The sequence below is a fragment of the Calonectris borealis genome, chromosome 8 (genome assembly GCF_964195595.1).
Source record: "Calonectris borealis chromosome 8, bCalBor7.hap1.2, whole genome shotgun sequence".
NCBI lineage: Eukaryota > Metazoa > Chordata > Aves > Procellariiformes > Procellariidae > Calonectris > Calonectris borealis.
In genome coordinates this window covers 13,814,474-13,834,124 of record NC_134319.1, presented here as the reverse complement: position 1 = coordinate 13,834,124, position 19,651 = coordinate 13,814,474, and the positions used below count along the sequence as shown (strand labels likewise).

Below are 19,651 nucleotides of genomic sequence, written 5' to 3'. Positions count from 1 at the left end.
GATAGGAAAGTTTGCTTATGGATGCCAAGTATTCCTGATTTAATACAAAAAGGACAAACTATTTTTTCCAAGCTGGTTTCTTAATATGTTTCCTCTAAATAAGAAAAATTAATCTTCTTTAAGCCTCACTTTAACTACAAAAAGGAAATTGGAAGCTAATATTCACCCAAAGGACAGAGCTTAATTACCTTAAGATGAACTATTTAAAATAACTTGAAGAATATGTAGGGCATGTTATTTTAAATATCTCTTACAGTTCATTTCTCTGCATGACAACTTGGCTTAATTACTTATCTCAGCTTTAGCTTCAGATCTGTAAAAAAAATTCTGTTAATTTTAAACATGTATCAGCTTTCACGGTGCCAGAAATGGATAAATCTGGGATAGTATGGCTGTCAGAAACAGCATTCCCTCTCTTTTTCTGGAGTTCCTAAATCAGCTTGGCCCATGCACTCATCAATGGCTAATTCTATAGCCAGACCTGTCAAAAGTTTATTTCTTTTTTCAAAGTCTACTTCTTCATTCAAACTACTGGGGGTACAGAGGGCAGGGCAGATTTCAAAAAGCTGGTATTTATTTAAATTATCATGCTTCCAAAGTTAAAAAAGAACATAGTATTGCACCAAGGCTATTCACCTCAGCAAAGAATTTCCACCCTCAAGGGTTTCTCTGCATGCTTGCATGTATACACAGATGGCAAGTTCCCAAGCTTGGTCATTCTCTGGCAGACATTAGTATTTCTGATACACTTAACTTGTTGACATAAATCATATAATCAGAGGCTGAAAATATTTTGAAGCTTGGAAAGTGTATATGGTGCACATGCTTCCACACGTGCACAAATTACTCATCTATCTTTCCCATATAAAATATGCATATATTTACAAACAGTTTGTTTAGACACATTTCTACATAAATTTCATTTATATACCTTCTTTTGCATGTTCTTCAAAACATCTCACAAAGTAGTAACGCATAAATAGTGTTGAGACACAGTGTAAAACCTAGCAGTGATGAGAGAGCATGCATAAACTTTCTCTAGTTCAGCAGTTCCACAGGAAACAGCTCCAGGTCCTTTCTCATATCCCAATTTTTCTGCAAAAGAGCTATCAAACATAGGAGAGACACAGAGAGCCTTACTTCGCAATGACAGCTAGCTGAATTTCTGTGTCTGCAGAGATCTGGTTACCTGTTCTAGACTTCAACCTACCTTTCATTGCTTTGAATCACCAAAAAATGAAAAAGTGATAGTAATTATTTCCCATCCCACATCTCATTTTCCCTGTGTAGAAATTTTTTTCATGATTATATAAGCATATACATTCATGGAGCCAGATGAAGATTTAGGAACTATGCAGCAAAACAGAGGAAGACTCCTGAATCTCAAACAAAACCTCTGGTCTCGAGGTTCCCACAAATAGCTGCCTACATTCCTTGTTTGATTTTAAAAGTTCCTAAAAATTGAAGTTTGGCTCCAGCTGACATTCAAAGCTATCTGGGTTCTTCTTCGCACCCCTACTTGGTCATGCCCAAGAAACCAGAAGTACCCTGAAGAGCAAGTGTAGTAGTCATGTTAAAAGCACATCTAACATGTTCCTACAAGACTCTGCTCATGACTGCTGTATTTTTAAAACAACTTTTAGCATTTGAAAATATTTTGGTGGCATTGGGCCAATCAATGGGAAATCTCAATTCAGTATCCTCTACAAAGCAAAGCAAGTTCAAACCCACATCTATGACTTGTGGGAAGAAAGGCTATGCTCAGATACAGACGAGGCTAGGTTTGAGTGAAACCATTCCTGCCAAGTCTGTATCACTTTACAGTCAAAAATGCAAGATCCAAGCATCAGATGGCATGTAAATGAGATCCTGAGCCTGCAGCGAAGAAGTGAGAGCACGCGGGGGAGGTGGTGGCTAACAGTCTCTATTCCTAGCATTACTTCAGGGAAGGGGGGTGGGATTTTTTTTGTTTTCTTTTTAAGGATTGTTTAATGCAAAACTGCATGGTATCACTACCATAAAAACAAGAGCAGCTAGTCATTCTGCGTTCTGCTGAACCAGATGCGCGTTCCCCCACTGAGGAGAAGATTCTTGGAGCTGGATTCTGGTTTGGGAGAGGTGCCTGGCAGTGGCTGCCATCCAGACCCGGAAGCAGGGTGCAGATTCAGATCATGCCTTTGCATAACAGTTTGCTATCAATAAGATCTGGATTGACCTTGAGAGTTACTGAAAAGACTGCAGGACTGACATTTCTCCAGGGAGGGGCCCAGAATTAAAGGAGAAACGAGTAATTGAAAGTCCTTTGGAATCAGCTAAATAAATAAATAAATAAATAAATAAATAAATAAAAAGCCCAAACCAAAACCTCAAGTTGGACAGCTATACGATAGCAAGGAAACTTTAGAAATGGGTTATAACTGATATTTTCGTCAGCGTATTGTTAAGCCACAGCCTGTGGCTAAAGTTCATGTCCGTGTGCAATGCTATAGCAAAATCCCTTTTTTAACCAAATCAAGAGAAAAATTTATATAACGCAGCTCCATGGGGATTTTTCTGTGACAGTTGACAGCCATTAGGCTTGTTTCATGCTAATGAAGGCAGACAGCTATATAAGCTATTTCCCTCACATGCAACTATTTAACTTCTAAATTTGTGCTCAAAATCCATTTCCAGCTTCAGCTGCTTTTCTGGGTTCTCTGTACTTCTCTGACTAACCTGAATGTCATTTTAATGTTTTGCATAGGCATGGTAAATTCCCTAAAAGGACAAGTGAGAAATGAAGATATCAGTGAAATCGGCATTTTATGCCACAGGATGCTGTCCCATCCTGGCTGTTTAAATAAGGTCCAGAGCCTTCTTTTAATGTTTAGCATTTTTGTCTCACTAAAGCCAGTTGGTTTTGTTTTGTTTTGTTTTTTTAATACACACAGACTTATTACCATAACAAGGTTGATACTGAAGCACTATGCTTACATAGAATTATTATAAATAAGGCAGACTGGGCCTAATCCTGTCTCCAGTAAGAGAAACTTCCACTGCTACGACAATGAGCTCTGTAATTTTTTTTTTCTCTCTAGACCAACGGATATGTTCTACAAAGAACAGCTAAGCTCTCTGAGAACAGCTTTAATAACTGTGACTGAAAGATTTTTGTAACCCAATGATCTCCTCTCCAATTACTATACCAATATCTATACCAGATTAGAGTCCAGATAAAGTGGAGATTTAGAAACCCTTTTCAAAATAACCAATAACTGGCTGATGGGTATCACTGGGGTGTGAATAGCAGAGATCTAAAATCCATCTGAACAAGGCAGAGTAGAGACTTGAAGTTTAATTGCCTTTTCCTTTCTACCCAACTTCTCTTCTGTCCTACCATCTTCCCACAATTAGTTTTGGTCTGATACAAATAACTAGTTTCTGAAATACAGATTATCTGGAGATATAAATCCTGCATAATATCTTGCCCTCTTCACCTCTGATAATTTTTTCCTCTGATAAAAACTTAACAGCAATAACCATAGCATGGTCAGAATTTTTACTTTACTGAATATGGCTGATTGCTGCCAATGGCTTCATTTTATAAAAATAAGTAGCTATAATTTTTTCTTGCATTTTCCTCAGTGAATTAGCAGTAAAAAAAAGTACAACTCTGGTATTTTTCACTGTGTGGGCACCATCTACCATCCTCCGAATTCTCATTCCCTTCTCTCAGAATATAGCTCGTCCCTATGACTGAGACAACTTAACTGAGTCAGTTGAACGGAAAAAACAACATTTCTTGTAGGCAAAGAGGCTGCTTTCTGTGGGAGATTTTGTTTATGATTTAGAGTTAGGGACATTATGATACAAGTGCTACAACGGTTTGTTCATTATGGTCTGCCATGCTGTACTGGTGTGTTCTTTAAACTTCTCTGCAGTAGGATGAATTACATCTGATGGGATGTAAATGAAAACATTTCCTAGTTAGAATAATTCTACATTGCAGTAATTTATTCAAAGGTCAGTGAATGTGATTTTCTTGAGCTTTATCTGACGGTTCTTAAGGGCTAAGTAATTCATAGCTGCAGGTCTAATAATGATAAAACATCAATATAATGTCCAGAAGAGAAATGTATTTTGAAATTAACAAAACAATAAAAGTTTTCAGTTGAATTTTCATTATTATCTAATAAAAAAAAAAGAGGGAAACCCTTATAAATCAGTGTTAGAAGCTGAAATGACACCATACTGTATCTCTAGGAGTACTGTAGCCAAAATAACAAAGTACCTAACAATGATTCTCGTAAGTGAAAGATATGAACCACCTAAGTATTTTTAATTGAACAGCAAGCACTGTCTAGAAGTTTGCATACATAGACCCTTTTATTTTGAAGTTCTCTACTCATGACCACACCTCAATAGTAGCCGTGGTTTATTGGGCATGGATGTGTATACATACCAATTGTCACATCAGCACCTGAGACCAAATATAATAATATTCTAATATTTGCTAGATGGCAGGAAGGATACGGGAACAGATTAAATTGTGTTCAGAACTGAAGTCCTCTGCTAAACATTAGAGTACCTGCAGATCATCTAGGCGTTCACGTTTTCTCTCTTTTATAATTTAATCTAACTAACATCTTCCCCCCCGGTAATTTGTGGCTTAATTATTGTCTAGATAAACAATATATAATGTTCTAAGATTTCTGAAAAGTTACTGATACAATAAATGCCAGCATATGCATCTATTTATATACACCATGTCCAATATTGTGATACCTATTACTATTGCCTTGATACTTTCTGAAATCAAATTTGAATTACATAAAGTCAGGTTTTGATTTCTTAGACCTACTGATAGATTGCTAAAAAGAATTTTAAACACAGACCGCGTGTTCATGAAAATATCAGATATTTACTTCTCTTTTTTAATTGTAATGAAGTTTACAGATCTGTTCAATTTGAACAACAATCCGAAATTTTTGATATATTGCAACTTCATTATTCCAAAGAAGGAGTTTTTCAGAAAGGACAGAACTGTATCTTCCCGTTCCTTATAAGTACTGTAGTTGGGCCCTCACTTCTTTCCTTGAAAACAGAAATCAGGATCAGACCCTGAGAGCAGGGATACCATGCACAGCCTGAAAACATAAGGCATACAGAGCAGCAAACAAATATAAGCTATGTACTGTATAAAATTATCAGAGATTAAGGGGGAAAAAAAAAAGATGAAGGGAAAGAATTATACCTACGCAACCTAATCAATAAGATCTGAAATGAAGAATGTGTTTTTTCATTCTATTAACCAAAATAGGTTAAAAGTAGTATGGAATAACTGTTGGAGCAGAAAAATTAATATTCTTTGGGAATTTAGATTTTTATTTTCTTGCTCATACAGTATTTAACAGTAGACTATAATTATATTAAACGTCTGCTCATTAATCTTATTTAGTTAGATTTCAGTGATTTTTTTTTTCTCTTTTGGTCTGTTTATTGATGAAGAACAACATATTTAAGTAGACGTTTAAAATTTGAGTTGTGGTTTTAAAATTGTAACTCTCCATAAGACAAATGGTTCTGTTTCTTTTCCCTGAGTAGAATCATAATACTGGGTAGAAGAAATGTCTGAGATTTAGAGCTTTGAATAGTAGTGACAAGGTGCAGATAGGGATTTAAGAAAAATGTGAATCTTTTTTTTTCCTCCTGGTCAACATTGACCTTGCCTGACCTTGCCTGAAGGATTCACTCCTCTAGGAATTAGGCTAGTATAATTCTATTTTATGCTGTTCCTAGTTCTTACACTGCTCTCATCCGCATAATATTTCAGTGCCTTCCAGGTTCAACGTTATAATCAGCAGGATAAATGTGATTTTCTTTCTTGCTTCCTCCTTCTGTAGGGAAATAGCACGCACAAGTGCATCAAATGTATGTAGAAGCGTTAATATTACATCTGCATTATACAAATACGTACTAGTAAAGGCAAGTTCAAGATACAAGGCTTCCACCAGGAGAAGATGATCATAGAATCATAGAATCATAGAATCATAAAGGTTGGAAAAGACCTCTAAGATCATCGTGTCCAACCGTCAACCCAACACACCATGTCCACTAAACCATGTCCCTAAGGGCCTCATCTACACGTCTTTTAAATACCTCCAGGGATGGTGACTCCACCACTTCCCTGGGCAGCCTGTTCCAAGGCCTGACCACTCTTTCAGTAAAGAAAGATGATGAAGACTGCAATGGTTCTTGGATCCTATGGCTTTCTAAGAAAACTGTCTTTTCCACTGATGAAAGGCTATGAAAAATTATATGATTTAGTTTTTTTTTTAAATCAAAAGAAAGCTCAAGTTCATCAGTGAAGAAGACAATGGGATCAAAATTATTTGGAGTAGGAAAACATCTGTTATCTCCATTGATGTTTGCTTAAAGGAATAGGACAGGAAGTTTACAGAAACATACTTAGATTTCCCATTGAACAAATTATTTTCCAACAAAATAAACATATGAAAAGAAATTACAGAAGAATGTCAAAACTCTATAGATAATGCTGATCTATAAATTGAGCCCTAAGAAAAGGAACAAATGGTGACAAAATAACCATTTTTTAGAAATACTGTTTTAAAATTTACAACTTGCTCTAGTAGTATGTATGTAGTTTTCTATGTGGACTTAGCATACATTTCCTCTGTTTCAAGGTCATGTGGTTTTAAAAAATGCCCTTTTGTAGAAATTTTCAGTTGTTTACTTGCTTTGGTGTATGCATGCTTAATCTCTTTTTATTACTCCTTTCCCAGCTACTCCTTTTTCTCATTTATTCCCCACTAACTTAGTTGCCTTAGGCAACTATAAAATGTATCTTCCATATGCAATGAAATTCTATGGAAATGAGGTCTGCCATATATATTCTTTATCATCTATAGAAAGGGATCCTTCTATCCACCGGCCATGAAATTACTCACACATCTAACTCTCAGGGCTTGGCTTTACTAACGCATCCTGGTTTTGCAACAAGGGAAATGCAACTGCACTGTGGTAGCTCTAATGACAGGTGAACAACAGAGTCTCCCTTCCGAAGTCTAATCCTCTACAATTCTATACAGATGTAAATCTAGAGTAATTTCTAGATCTCTGTGAAATTATATTAACACACTTTAAGTAGGTACCATATAATTAAGGAGTAAATTCAAATCTTACAGATTTTTTTCATATTGAAGACTTTTTTGACATGTTGCCAAGTCAGTATTTTCTGCATATGCTATTTCCTTGTCCTGTAGTGGACAGTAATATAATGTTCACATGCCATGTTACCATTTCCATACCCATCACAAACATCTGCTTTCTTCAAAAAGAAAAGAGATATCTAAGGTGAACATTGCAATTTAAATTATCTTTAGAACTCTCAAGAAACAGAGCTAAAACGTAGAAGACAAAAACCTCAATAGGAAAAACATCCTCTGTTTTACAGGTCTCATCACAAAAAAGGAATTCTATCTAGATGCTCCACATGCCTTACCTACAAAGGGATTTTCCCTGAAGAGCTAAGTATGCTTTCTGTAGAAGGAACACTTGTAAAGGCTATAGAAATGCCACAAAATACACACGTCCTCAATAATGAAGAACAACTTCCAAGATTTCCAGTCCTCTCATCCTTCCAAACAGAGTTAATCAAAATCCTCAAACAGAAAAGATACTCTCTGGAAAAAACAATGTAATAATTTCCTGGGGTTTTCATTTTGAAATTCAGAAAGATGTTGAAGTGCATTATTAAGGCTACCAACATCATTAGATGTATTTGCAATTAAGGATGCTTTGGCCCTTCATGAATCTGACCAGCACATAGAATTAGTTATATCTGCTGTGAGGAGAACATACCAATGTAAACTACCTAGGTTATTTAGGCCATCAAAAGAAACACAATAAATCATCTGTGCTCCCATGGTGACATATGTGATACCAAGTTCTGTGCACTATTACAACCAGACACAGTCTGTAATTTAGAACATGTCAGTAATTCAACCATTGTCAACTGCTCATTGAATTCGTCATCATTAAACACTTAAATACTTCAGCAGTACTTGCCAGTCCTACTTCCATAAAGTACTACTGGCTTTATTTATGAATGCAGCTTTTCGTATGTTCTTTGTTTAGAGATATTTTATTTTGCCCCAAATACTGCAGAAATCAGTTTTCTTACTGATATCCGAGTGGTCTATTTACATTGCAATTTTCTTGTCATCAAAATTTTTATCTGAAATGTTAAAGCTTGTAGGAGACCACATAATACGGCATATTTAACCCATGATAAGATAATCTAAAGACTTTTTATTTACTGGAGTCAGTCAACAGCCAGATATATTTATTCCTTGAAGAACCTGTATTGATTTAATCCAACTCAAAGTATGCTTTTGGTTAGAATGTAATTTTTTTCTGCTTTCCTCCCCTCTCAAGACAACCATCCAAGAAGTACATGACTATTTGCAGGGGATGAAACTGCTGGCACTGGAATAGCAACCAGTGTTTCAAAGGAAGCCGTTCTTTCATGCAAATAATTTCTGAGCAAAGGGTTTGCAACTAGTTGGCAAAGGAATTTATGTCTGCAGCAAAGAATTGACATGGTGCTTACCATGTCATCTACATGCACATGAATTTTGCTCTGTGTTACTGCGTTTTGCAGAAAACACTCCCTCAGCAAACGGAAAATTTGCTTTCAGTAACCATGGTGTATAGCTAAAACATAATTTGACTCATCTAGCCTATCTTAAAGCAAAAGGTCTAAGAAGCCAAGTATAAACACAACAACAATTAAGTTTCCTTTAGTATACACTAAAGGACTTACTGTGATGATTAGTCCTTTTTCCTGGAAATATTTAACCAATGGGACGGCATTCTGTTTGAAATTCATTAGTCGTCTTTGAGTGGCTTTCAGGTTATCATCAGGTCTCCCTTGCTGTTCAGCACGCTTCAGTAACCTTTCTTTCAGCCTTTGACTGGAACATGCCAGAAACACCACCAAATCTGGGGTACAGATCTGTGAAAAGAGCAATTCAAGAAGTCTGTGGGTAAGTTGACTATCCAGCACTACAGGACTCAGCAATTCCATTATTAGGTGAGGCTCAGATATGCTACATTTGCATAAGTTGGAACTTGATGAAGTCATTAATTTTCTGTTTTTTTTTTTTTTAAAGGAAATTTGTAGGCTTACGGAGGGGCTTCTTTGTCCATTGTTTCACCTGAAATATTAAGGAAAAAGGTTAATGAAAAAATCTTACCTCACCCCAGAAACCTTCTCTAGACTATGTTCATCATTTGCATTACCAGAAGGTTCCACCAGCTAAAAAATCTTTAAAAAGAGCAAATTATAAATGCCTCATATTCTGCAGGAAAATGGTTGTATGGTTTCCATCTAAAAAGCCTTTAAGTAAGGTGGTATTTAAAATCCAGCAGCCACTATGAAGCTAACTGATGCCTAGGACCAGGTGAAAACAGACCTGTTCCAAGATCCACAGTTTCTTATATCACTTGCTCGGTTTCTCTAAATCTCACCCAAGCTTCAGTGCACTTTTCAAGGGTTTGGGTGTGGCAGCTGAGAGGATTTTAATTTCTCCTATCCTTTATGGTCTGTGTGGTAAGCACGGTTTTATCTCACACCCATCCCTGCACTAAAGTTCAGGAAGTACAACCTTATGTCAATGAGAAAAAAAATTTTTGGAAGTTTAGCTCTTTCCCAGTTAAATTCAATTTGTCCTTATGGGTTTCAGTGTTCTTCATAACTTTTGGTTACTCATGCTATCAAACAGTTATAGAAGAGATAACTCTGGTGCTTGAGGTGGGGGGAAGCAATGATAGCCCCACTTTCTTAGGAATGCTGCTAAATATTCACAGGCAATCTGCTGAGGTCACCACTATTTAGTACATGTGGAAAAAACAGAAGTCACTCAGACACCTGAATTCACAGGATTTTAAAAATGAGGCTACAAGTGTATACTAACCATATTCATAAGGTCTGGTTTTCTTCTTTCCTCTACCTGGTTGTTACAAAAAAATCTACTTCTCTTTAAAGACTCACCTAAAAATCTTTTTCTCACTAGCTTAGTGTTGCCTTTTAAAACATTGGAATTCTCTGTAAGAAGCATTTCAGATAAAAACAAACCCTATTGTACTGTGCACGTTTTTATCCGATTAAAGATTAGAAAGGCCTTATTTGTTCTCATACACAAGCACAAAGTTACTTCTGCTGTCTTTACTTACCTGAACAAAAAAGTTTAACTAATATTATTAAAAAATTAGCTTATTATTCTAAAAATGACATAATCTAATTACATTACAAATGACGGTGGATGCTCAAGAATGCTAAATTGACATTTTTCTCGTCATGTTTCCTACCTACAGAATAATTTTGTCTTTGTTCAGCTTGATACTATGTAAATTTGATAGTCAAATTTGAGCTATACAAAAGTATCACCAAAACATCTACATGTATTCTAACTACTACTGTGTAAAGAAGGAACTGATGTATATCTTTATGTTCATTACACAGTTGTTAATAATACATTGCTATTGAGGGCCAGAACAAACCAATTACGCTTCTGAATACTTTTGATATCTAGGTCCCTCTACCCACGGATGTTAAATTGCCTAAAGACAACCATATACTAGACTGAATAGTCAAGACTTCACAGGTGGACAATCTGGAAAATTAATAACCAAGTTTAAAAAAACCCAAACCCGTCTAGCTGGGTTTCTGTCATTTGAAGGAATACAATCTGGCCTTTTCTCCTGGCAGCCTGAGGACAAAAAGGTTTTTCTGAAGTCAAAAGAAACAGATACAACTTTTCAAAACTAGGTGATGGTCATTAGCCTTTACAAAGGAGGTCACTGACAGAGTAGGATATGGAGATGAGGAAGTAGAAAGTGGCTAAAAAGCAGAGCCATTTTCAAACAATAAAGGACAGTCTGATAAGCAGCACTAGCAAGCAGGATGGTGGCCTCTTTATCATTACAGAAAATTAAATAGGGTTTTAAAGAACATCAAATTATTTTTTATGCATATTGTAGATTGGAGACATGAGGACACAAACTACAAAACAAATCCCAAAAATACAAATTCTGGTAATTTTTAATGAGTATCTATTAGATTTTGAAACAATTAACCTTGTAATCTTTTTTTTTTTTTTTTTTAAATAACTGCCAGTGGGAGAGAAGGTCTCTCCTATCTCTAACATATGTACCTCAATGTCAACAAAAATAGAGTAACTTCCCCCCCCCTTTTCAGACTATTTTGAAAACATAATTGACAGAGTTATTCTGTCCTTTCATGGCATGAATTAATTATGACAGTTAATTTTACTACCACATAATAGCTTTAAGGCACATAATTATTCATATGAAAGACTATGAAAGTAAGTTTCTGTGTTAGACTTCCATGCAATATGGACATTATTAAAAGTAGCCCTGTTAAATTCAGGTTGCTTCATTAGTAGTAGAAGCATAATGAGGAATCAGAAGTTGGGAATTTAAAGAGCATACAGTAGTAAAAAAATCCAAATTATGACACAGATTCTGAAAAAAAATGCTACAGTCTTTTACGTCATGGAACACTCTCTCATGAAAGGCAATGGCTGATGCACATTGCAGCGGACTGAGCACAGAGACACCTCAAGTCCCACTGTAGATATCCGGCTGACTGGAGCTTCCTAACATACATTATACAGGGACTCAGAAATTATAACTGCAAATCAGGGATCTAGTAAAGTGAAGGACAAGTGAGTAGTTTTATTTAGTATTTTCATTTCTGTGAAATAATAGTGAAGAAAGATGTTAAGAAATCTTTAGATGCTCCAAGCTGTAGCTGGCCTTCTCATTTTCAGTGCTTGCTCCCAAACATCTTCAGGACTAGCATCTACCACATACTCAGATCTGTGAAGTCATACCAGACCTCCTGAAGTCTGGGTCCCTCAAAGTAGGACCTAAGCTTTTGCATATCACATAACTTCACATATAACATCAAACCTTACAGAGAGTACTTACAATAAATAGATCTCCCATGAAATTATTAGCCCTAAAGGAAAAAGAGGAAGGAGAAAAAAGGAAGGTCTCCTGTTTCACACAAACATGACAGTGCAGCTTTCCACATTCAATCTCAGTTCTTTAAAGAAACTGTGGCTGAGTAAGTGCACCCCCACAGCAAGGGAAGGATCTGAAAGCCACCATGACGCCATCAGGTGTGCAGGTTCTCATCTGCTTAGTTCCCACAAACTGCACTGGCTTCAGAGGTCAGTTCCTTTTTAAGAAAATGGGGAAGCATGCCCTAAGCCTTATTTTTTTTTTTCTAGTTGTAAAATGAGGATAATAACGAGGTACAGCACAGTAATTACTGTGGAAAATTAATTAATTAGGTTTTAGTTATTTCCTATTGCTTTTTAAAATGGCAAGTTCTCTACAGGAGCTGAATAGTGGTGGTGTCCTTATTTTTTGATTATTAACAGCAACAATACAAGACAGTATCAGAATCCCAGGAATTAGAACTCTTTTTTCTGACACTGGCATTTGTAATTTGAAATAAATTTTGCTCACAGAAATAAAATGTAAATGAAAACAATGGTTTAAAATTTTCAGTTCAAGAAGCCTAGTTTCAAATGAAGTATTGTCTAAAAGTTTGTTTGAAGTGGAAAACAAAAGTAATTCAAGCATATTTGAGGTAGGAAGACAAAGTAGATTCTGATTATGTGATCCCTCTACGAATTCATCTTTTACCTGCAGAGTATGCATCTTTATCACCTGAAAGTAGCTGAAAACCATTTAATAAACACAAGCCTCTGCTTGGTTTTAGACGCACAAAAGGGTAACATCTCTTCTATATCCATAGATATACAGACCTAATAGCACTTGCTATATTTCTTCTACAAGGGTAAACCCTTGAAATGCTATTGCTATTTCACTCCGGTTTTCATGAACCACTCTGCTTCCACTTGCCTCAACTGCACCTGCCTGCAAGACGTGCTTATAAACACTTTAAGTTGGAATCTAACAGGCTAGCATGAACATAAGGACATCTGAGATTACTTCTCTAGTAATTATCTAGAGACATTATCTAGTTCTATGTAAATATGAATACAAATTGCTTTTTTCTAACAAAGGAAAAGGTTTTTTTATGACTCATTTGAAAACAAACCTATTTTTTTTAACTCAGAACTGTTGTTGAGTTTTATGACTAGGGAATAAGTTTTATTCTGAGACTCAGGTTGTAGAAAAGGTATACAGAACCAGCACAGACAGAAGAACTGGATTCCTTCATGCTGACTTCCCATAACATGCTCATCTTGTGCTGAAGGCAGAGGGTCTTATTCATGTCCAGAAATGTGTGCAAGGAAGGACTGTGGGGCTCAGGGAAGTGAATCTGACTACTTACTAACTGGAACTCAGCAGCAGGGAGAATCTTTGCCTACGGGAACAGACAGGTTTCCGGTTATTCACAATCTTCTGAATTTTAAATGAGACAAAGAGCACATGGCATCAACTCAGAATAAAACCGGTGGGTACATCCTCTCATTGTTTAGAATAGTATTTACTGGTAAGAAAATCCTACTCTCTTTGGGTATCTCCTTCCTAAACTGGAACAAGGACTAAATTGAGAGTAATTCCGTGCAAGTCAGTGGTGTTATTGACATAAAGCAGTATAAGTGGAAAGATGCTCTCTTCTCTCTGGGGATATTTTCTACATCTCCTCTTGTTAGTGAGGGTAGTGTGGTTGTTTGCTAGAAATTAGATGATTACGCTCTCTCTCATTATTCCTCATTAGGCAAAAGACAAAAACGCTCTGTTTCTTAATTCCTGGTATGTTCTATTAGATACTCCTGAGAAAACTTAACTGACAGCTCATGAACAATTGTCATTAATTTAACAGTGCATTTTATTCTAATTGGTAAAGGTTACTAGCAAGCTAGTTTATGTCCATTGTATGGGTGCTCTCCCTTGTCATTACTGATTTGCTTTTTATAGTTCCATCTCTGCTGGGTTACTAGACTGTTTGCATAGTTTTTTCTTGTTTTAGAAAAGCAAAATCATGAATCATGCTGTCAAAGAATGAATCCTGCTGACAGAATTTTTCCTGGTAACTGCTTTTGAACTGTATTCACCCTGCCCAAGAAATAAGCTTCCAGCAAATTGCCCAGACTACATAATTAGGCCCCCTAATAATTGATTGAGAGAGGCAGGTGAGAGAACTGATTCAGATTTTCACCTGTGTAGGCCAGCTAGTCAATAGGAAACCCTAGCTGTAAACACTAATGCTAACGCTACAAAGAAAGGTCTAAGAAGACCTGTGGTTCAGAACTGCTCAGCAGGCACCTCCATCCACTCTGAATTCAGAACATCAGGTCCTCTCCTGAGGGTTAAGGACCAGCAATGGATGAGTTCTTCTTTGGCTAGTTTGGCTAGCAGAGAAGAGCCCTTGTCCAGAAAAATAGGAAACCTGAGGTCTAGGGTCTCCTACCCAGCAGAAAATTGAACTACTGCTTGCCTTTCCCAGGAGAGTGCTCTAGCTTCCGGGGAAGAAGACAGACAATGATAAGACTACTCCACAGGCTTCCTGCTCAGGCTTGGCTTTAAGAAAGCAATGTAAAACTCACAGGGCCAAAGAGAATGAATGAGAGGAACCACAGCAATGTAGACTGCTGATGTGCTAGCCCTCCCACTCCTCATACAGATGACTGGGTACATATATCCAGTAGGGGACTGTACCTGAGGCTTATTAGCCTGGAACAATGAAGTGGAGATTTGGGAGAAAGGAGATAGAAGTTGAGAAGGCAATGAAAAGAAGAAGACACATAGACCTTGATGCAGAAAAAATACCTTTACCAGAACAAAAACCTATTGCAAAGAATAGATCCTTTCCCCTTAAGAAGATTCACAGAAAGGTTGCATTCATTTTACTGGTTGTTCTGGAGCCCACACTCTTGGCCAGTGACAAAGCAGGTTTTCTATAAGAAGCTCTTTGCAGAGCATGAGCTTGGCAGTCAGACCGCCATAGGTCAGTTGGCCACAAACACCTATGTCAAACTTTGAGGGGACTGCAGGCATCATTTCTGCTTGAATTTTACGTATTGGACTTGGAGGAATAGGACTGCTGTCCTTAGCCTGGGAGGCTGTGAGAGGACAAGTCAGTTTTTCCCAGCATCCTATATTGTGCCATCTACATAGTTTGTTCTACTTTAGCACAATTAAGTCTCATAATAATTTTCATAAGGAATATATTTGGGAGTTAAAAAGTTAACTCGAATCACAGCCAATATGAACTAGTTATTCTTTGTAGGTGTATGAATATTCTTAAGGACATTTTAAACAAAGAATCAGATAAAATTTATCGCCTCTGTTTATTATTTAAATTAAGATTTTACTTCTTCAAATATAGTCTTGACACCTAGGCCATATAACACAAAAATATTTTTAAGATAATTCCTACAAAAATAGTCTTTCTCTTTTGTCAAGGAATTAAATTATATTCATTAATGAATATTCATTAATTCTAATACCCGTTCCACATTTTATTTCACTATTAACAAAACTTACAATTAATATATTTTAAGCAAACTTCATCTGTACTCACTCTATTGAAACTAACACGGTTAATGTTGGTGAAGGACTTAATAAAATCAGAAGGAACGTTATGCATGAATGACTGAAAGTGGGGGGGGAAAAAAAACCAAACCAAAGCAGTAACTGAAATTAACTGGAAAATACTGAAGTGAGAAATAGTTTCTCCTGGGAAAGGTAAAAACTTACTGCCATGTGAGAGATTACACAGAAAGTCAAACTGCAGTTTCTTCTTCACAAGTCATTTGAGTTCAATACACCAGTCAGAGGCATTTCATTACGGTGTTACTGGAGAGGAAGATATTTAGCATGCTTGAGCATGCTGCTACTGTAGGTGACTTGCTGAATTTCAAGCTGACAGATTAATGGTAAATAAACCATTTTCTCCTTGGCATTTTCGAATGTGTGCTTGGAATCTAAACACCTTTCAACTATTTGCACTCAGCAGAGATCATGGATACCTTAGAAATTTGTGGTTTAGGATAGCTTTATGCCTAGGCTCAAACTGGACGGCTAAAGAAATCAGTATTAAATCTGCGCTACTACGCAGAAGGATTTCAAAATAATTAGAATCCAGAAATTATCATATATTTAAAACAAATATATAAACTGGAAGATCTATTTGCTTTTAAAACATTAAAATTCATGTTTTCATTTTTTTCTCCACAACTATGACTGCTTGAAACTTTGTTTTAAAATGAGAGCAGAGATTATCATAGTCATATGACTTCAGGGCTTTATTAAAAGTACCCCTATCAAAAGTGTTGGTAGTATTGACTCTGCTTTCTTGAATTAAGAAATGGGAAAGTCAGGATTTGGCAACAATCCAAGACTTCCAATGAAAGAAGTTACATGTCATGTATTCAGTCTTCAAAGAGAAAAAAAAACACAGGCCTTTTTTCAACTCAGGTAAGAAGTTCAGAGAAGACTGAGAGAAACTCAGAGAAAACTGCAGTGCTCATGGCTATGAGTTCTCACAGGCTGCAATGAATCTCCAATGAGTAGCTGACCATTAAGAAATGAAGCTGGTGTAAGTAAGTGACCAGAATGGCAGAGTTGCTGCTGGTTGGCGAGCACTGGTGAAAATCTGAAAACATCACTGATGCCATCTGAAATACTTCTCTCCTGCTCAAAATATAGGGATGATGGGAACAGTGATATTAACAAAACTCAATAAAAGAGAGGGAAAAGAAGCCTTAATTCAAATGTAAAATTCCTCAGATGTGTAAAGTGCTTTTTAACCCACTTATTCCAGATTGACATTATTGCTTGGAAGCAGTGTTTGTTACTTCTGGTTTCTAGATGTGAGCAGAAAGAGAAATATTGTGAGTGCTGCAAATGATACATTGCTTTATCTTAGGCAGTTTAGTCATTGAGATGCAATGGATTTTAATGCAATTCTGCCTACCAACACGTTGAGAACTTACTGTCCACACGAGAGTCTGGCAACATAATAAGGAAGAAATTGTCATCTTTTAGCTATACCTATGTTTGGGAATGTTAGCATAAGTTGGTTTGCTTTGACTCGTTTACTAAAAATAATGTTTTTTTCCCAAAGAAAAGTTCAGCTTCTGGATTAGTCAAAGGGATAAAAACGTGCTGGTAGTACCAAGAGCAGTTAGAAGCGAAGTTCAACAAGAATTCATTATCATTGTGTATTTCTATACTAGAACATTATGCAGGACAGGTGTTGTAACTAGAGTTCAGACATATACGTATTCATTTGATTTTTTCACAAAATGAAGAGATTGTGAAACCTCAAATAGCGTCATGTTTCAGTAACAGCTGTGTGAGCCATAAAACTGAAGGGATTATTTTAGCATAAATAATTTGTTACATAAAAGATGTCTGCAAACACAGCACAGTTAGATTTTACGTGTCCTCGCAAAAGAAACCAGGCACCTTAGCTGACCTTTTCCTTTTCCTCTACTAACATGGTGAACCATTTGCAATATAAGTTAGTTTATCTTTACAATAACTCAGCACAGTTCTTACTGGTGAAAGCTATGTAATAATATATACAAAAAGGTTCAGTAAACAGCGTTCAGGGAACTATAGTGTTAGCGTTTGGGAGCAAGACCGGTTTTATGCCCTTTGTGCCTTGCCTTTCAGTTGTTCATCATCTACTGTCCACAACATGCACTAGTGGCGAAAGGGGAGATGACGTGGCTTAGACGGAAAACCATACAGGTTCTCTCCTGGTCCACCTCTCACTGACCACTATGGCCAGCTCACACCTAGTGCAATTTTTGACTTCCTGGCCCTTTATGTGACATTGGGTCCAGATACTTTCTTGACGCCACTGTATCATGCCTCACAAAGAGGAACAACATATGGGTAACAAAACAATATAGACTTCTTACGATTAATGAAGACCAGACATGCTTTCTTGACCTATAATGGTGTTTTGTAGCTTGTTTTGTTTATAGACCTCCTATTTTCCTCACATTTGTGCAGTCTCTGTTCCAGCCTCACCTACTCCCTCAATATCTTGTATTACTCATCTCTATTTCCATTCAGTTTAATAACTTGGCCTTCACATTCCCCCCCCACAATTATTTTTGGTATTATTACATATATTCTTGGAGTTTGTTTCTGTCTGTGTAAACAAGGGTAAAGAAGAAAGGCTATACAGTGGAAAATGCCACTTTTAAAATGAATGCTGCTTTGTTTATTTCAAGCTTCCATGGGATTACAGATGAATACCTATCCCAACACACTCAAATGATGAAGGATAAATGAACAGCCACCCTTGTCCCTGCTGCTTATTCCTTCCACTGGCATCTACTCTATATTCTATACAGCTGAAAGAACTGAGAAAGCCAACATATACTATTTACCCTTATACAAATTTACCATCATTATTTTAATTTACATCATAAAACCCAAAACTGTTCTAGCTGCTTTAAGGAACAAATAATAATATAAAGTCACTGCTCGAAAGTACACAACTGCATTTTAGAATCCTTGTAATCAAAACAGTCAACAGCTGTGAAGGAATCATGAATGAGGGAAAACAGTTAAATAAATAGTAATTCCTACTTCATGCATCTTTTGGCAGTTCCCCTATTAAATGGCTTGTGTCATACAACCTTTGCTGCTGTTTTCAGGTACATAAGCATGTAATGGTCTTAAAGGGACTGTCTGTAAGAGTAAGTATTCACCCATGACAAAATTAATGATAACAATAAGAATTAGTTCTTATTCAGAACTTTTTATCAACAGATCTCAGTGTTCTACAGAGATCTGTTCTTTATAAGAATAAGGCATACGTATTATAGAATAATGTGATTTGACTATTTGCATTTTGTGGGATTTCACCATTTTCTTCAGAAGGATGTTCCATTGTTTAATAGATCTTCTAATTATAAAGTGTCTTACTATTTAATCAAAACTTTCTTTGCTGAAATTTCAACTAATTATTTCTCATTTTGTCACTTTTGGCTCATGAGAGCAATTCTGTTCTGTTCTTCTACACATTGCTAGCAAGAAAGCTGTAACATTTCTAAGCTGTGGAAAACACCCGTAGCATCTTTAATTGCAAACCTGCACAAATTATCACAACAGTTAATTACTGAATTCTCCACAACTCAATTGCACTTCCCATTGAGGGACCTCTGAGTGCCTTAAAAATGTTAGCACATTTAATGTAAATAACCTGACATGCTATGGATTACCGTCAGCCTCATCCTGTGAAGGAAGATGGGTGCCACGTCTGCTGATAGTCCCCTTTCCTCACCACAAGACCTTCCTACTTATGTGTGTAGCATTCTCTGTAAACAGAGAATTTTAAAGAAACAACAAGCGTATTTTATTTCTTTAAAATATAAAGCCAAGATAAAACACTAAACATATCCCACTGGATTAAACAGATGTTGTATGTTGAAATATGTACATTTATTTCCGTGGCCTTAGATATGCTCATATAAGAAGTCAGCTGCAAAGAAAGGTGAAAAAGGGGGAGCCTAAACAGACCAAATCTTCTTTCTTATCCTCCTATAAAAGTTCTTCCTTTCCCATATTTATTTTAGAACAGGTAAGATTGAAAGGTGGCCCTATATGAAGTGCTCCG

The 19,651-nt window shown here is 36.5% G+C and overlaps 1 protein-coding gene across 3 annotated transcripts in view; it reads right to left on the bottom strand.

The window, feature by feature from the left end:
* The window catches only part of AK5 (adenylate kinase 5), a 98,350-nt gene that overhangs the window by 66,730 nt on the left and 11,969 nt on the right, over window positions 1–19,651 (bottom strand). For all 3 annotated transcript variants that reach the window (XM_075156056.1, XM_075156055.1, XM_075156057.1), the window contains one exon: window positions 8,825–9,016. In XM_075156056.1, coding sequence (XP_075012157.1) covers window positions 8,825–9,016 — 192 coding nt within the window. The remainder of the gene's footprint in view (window positions 1–8,824; window positions 9,017–19,651) is intronic.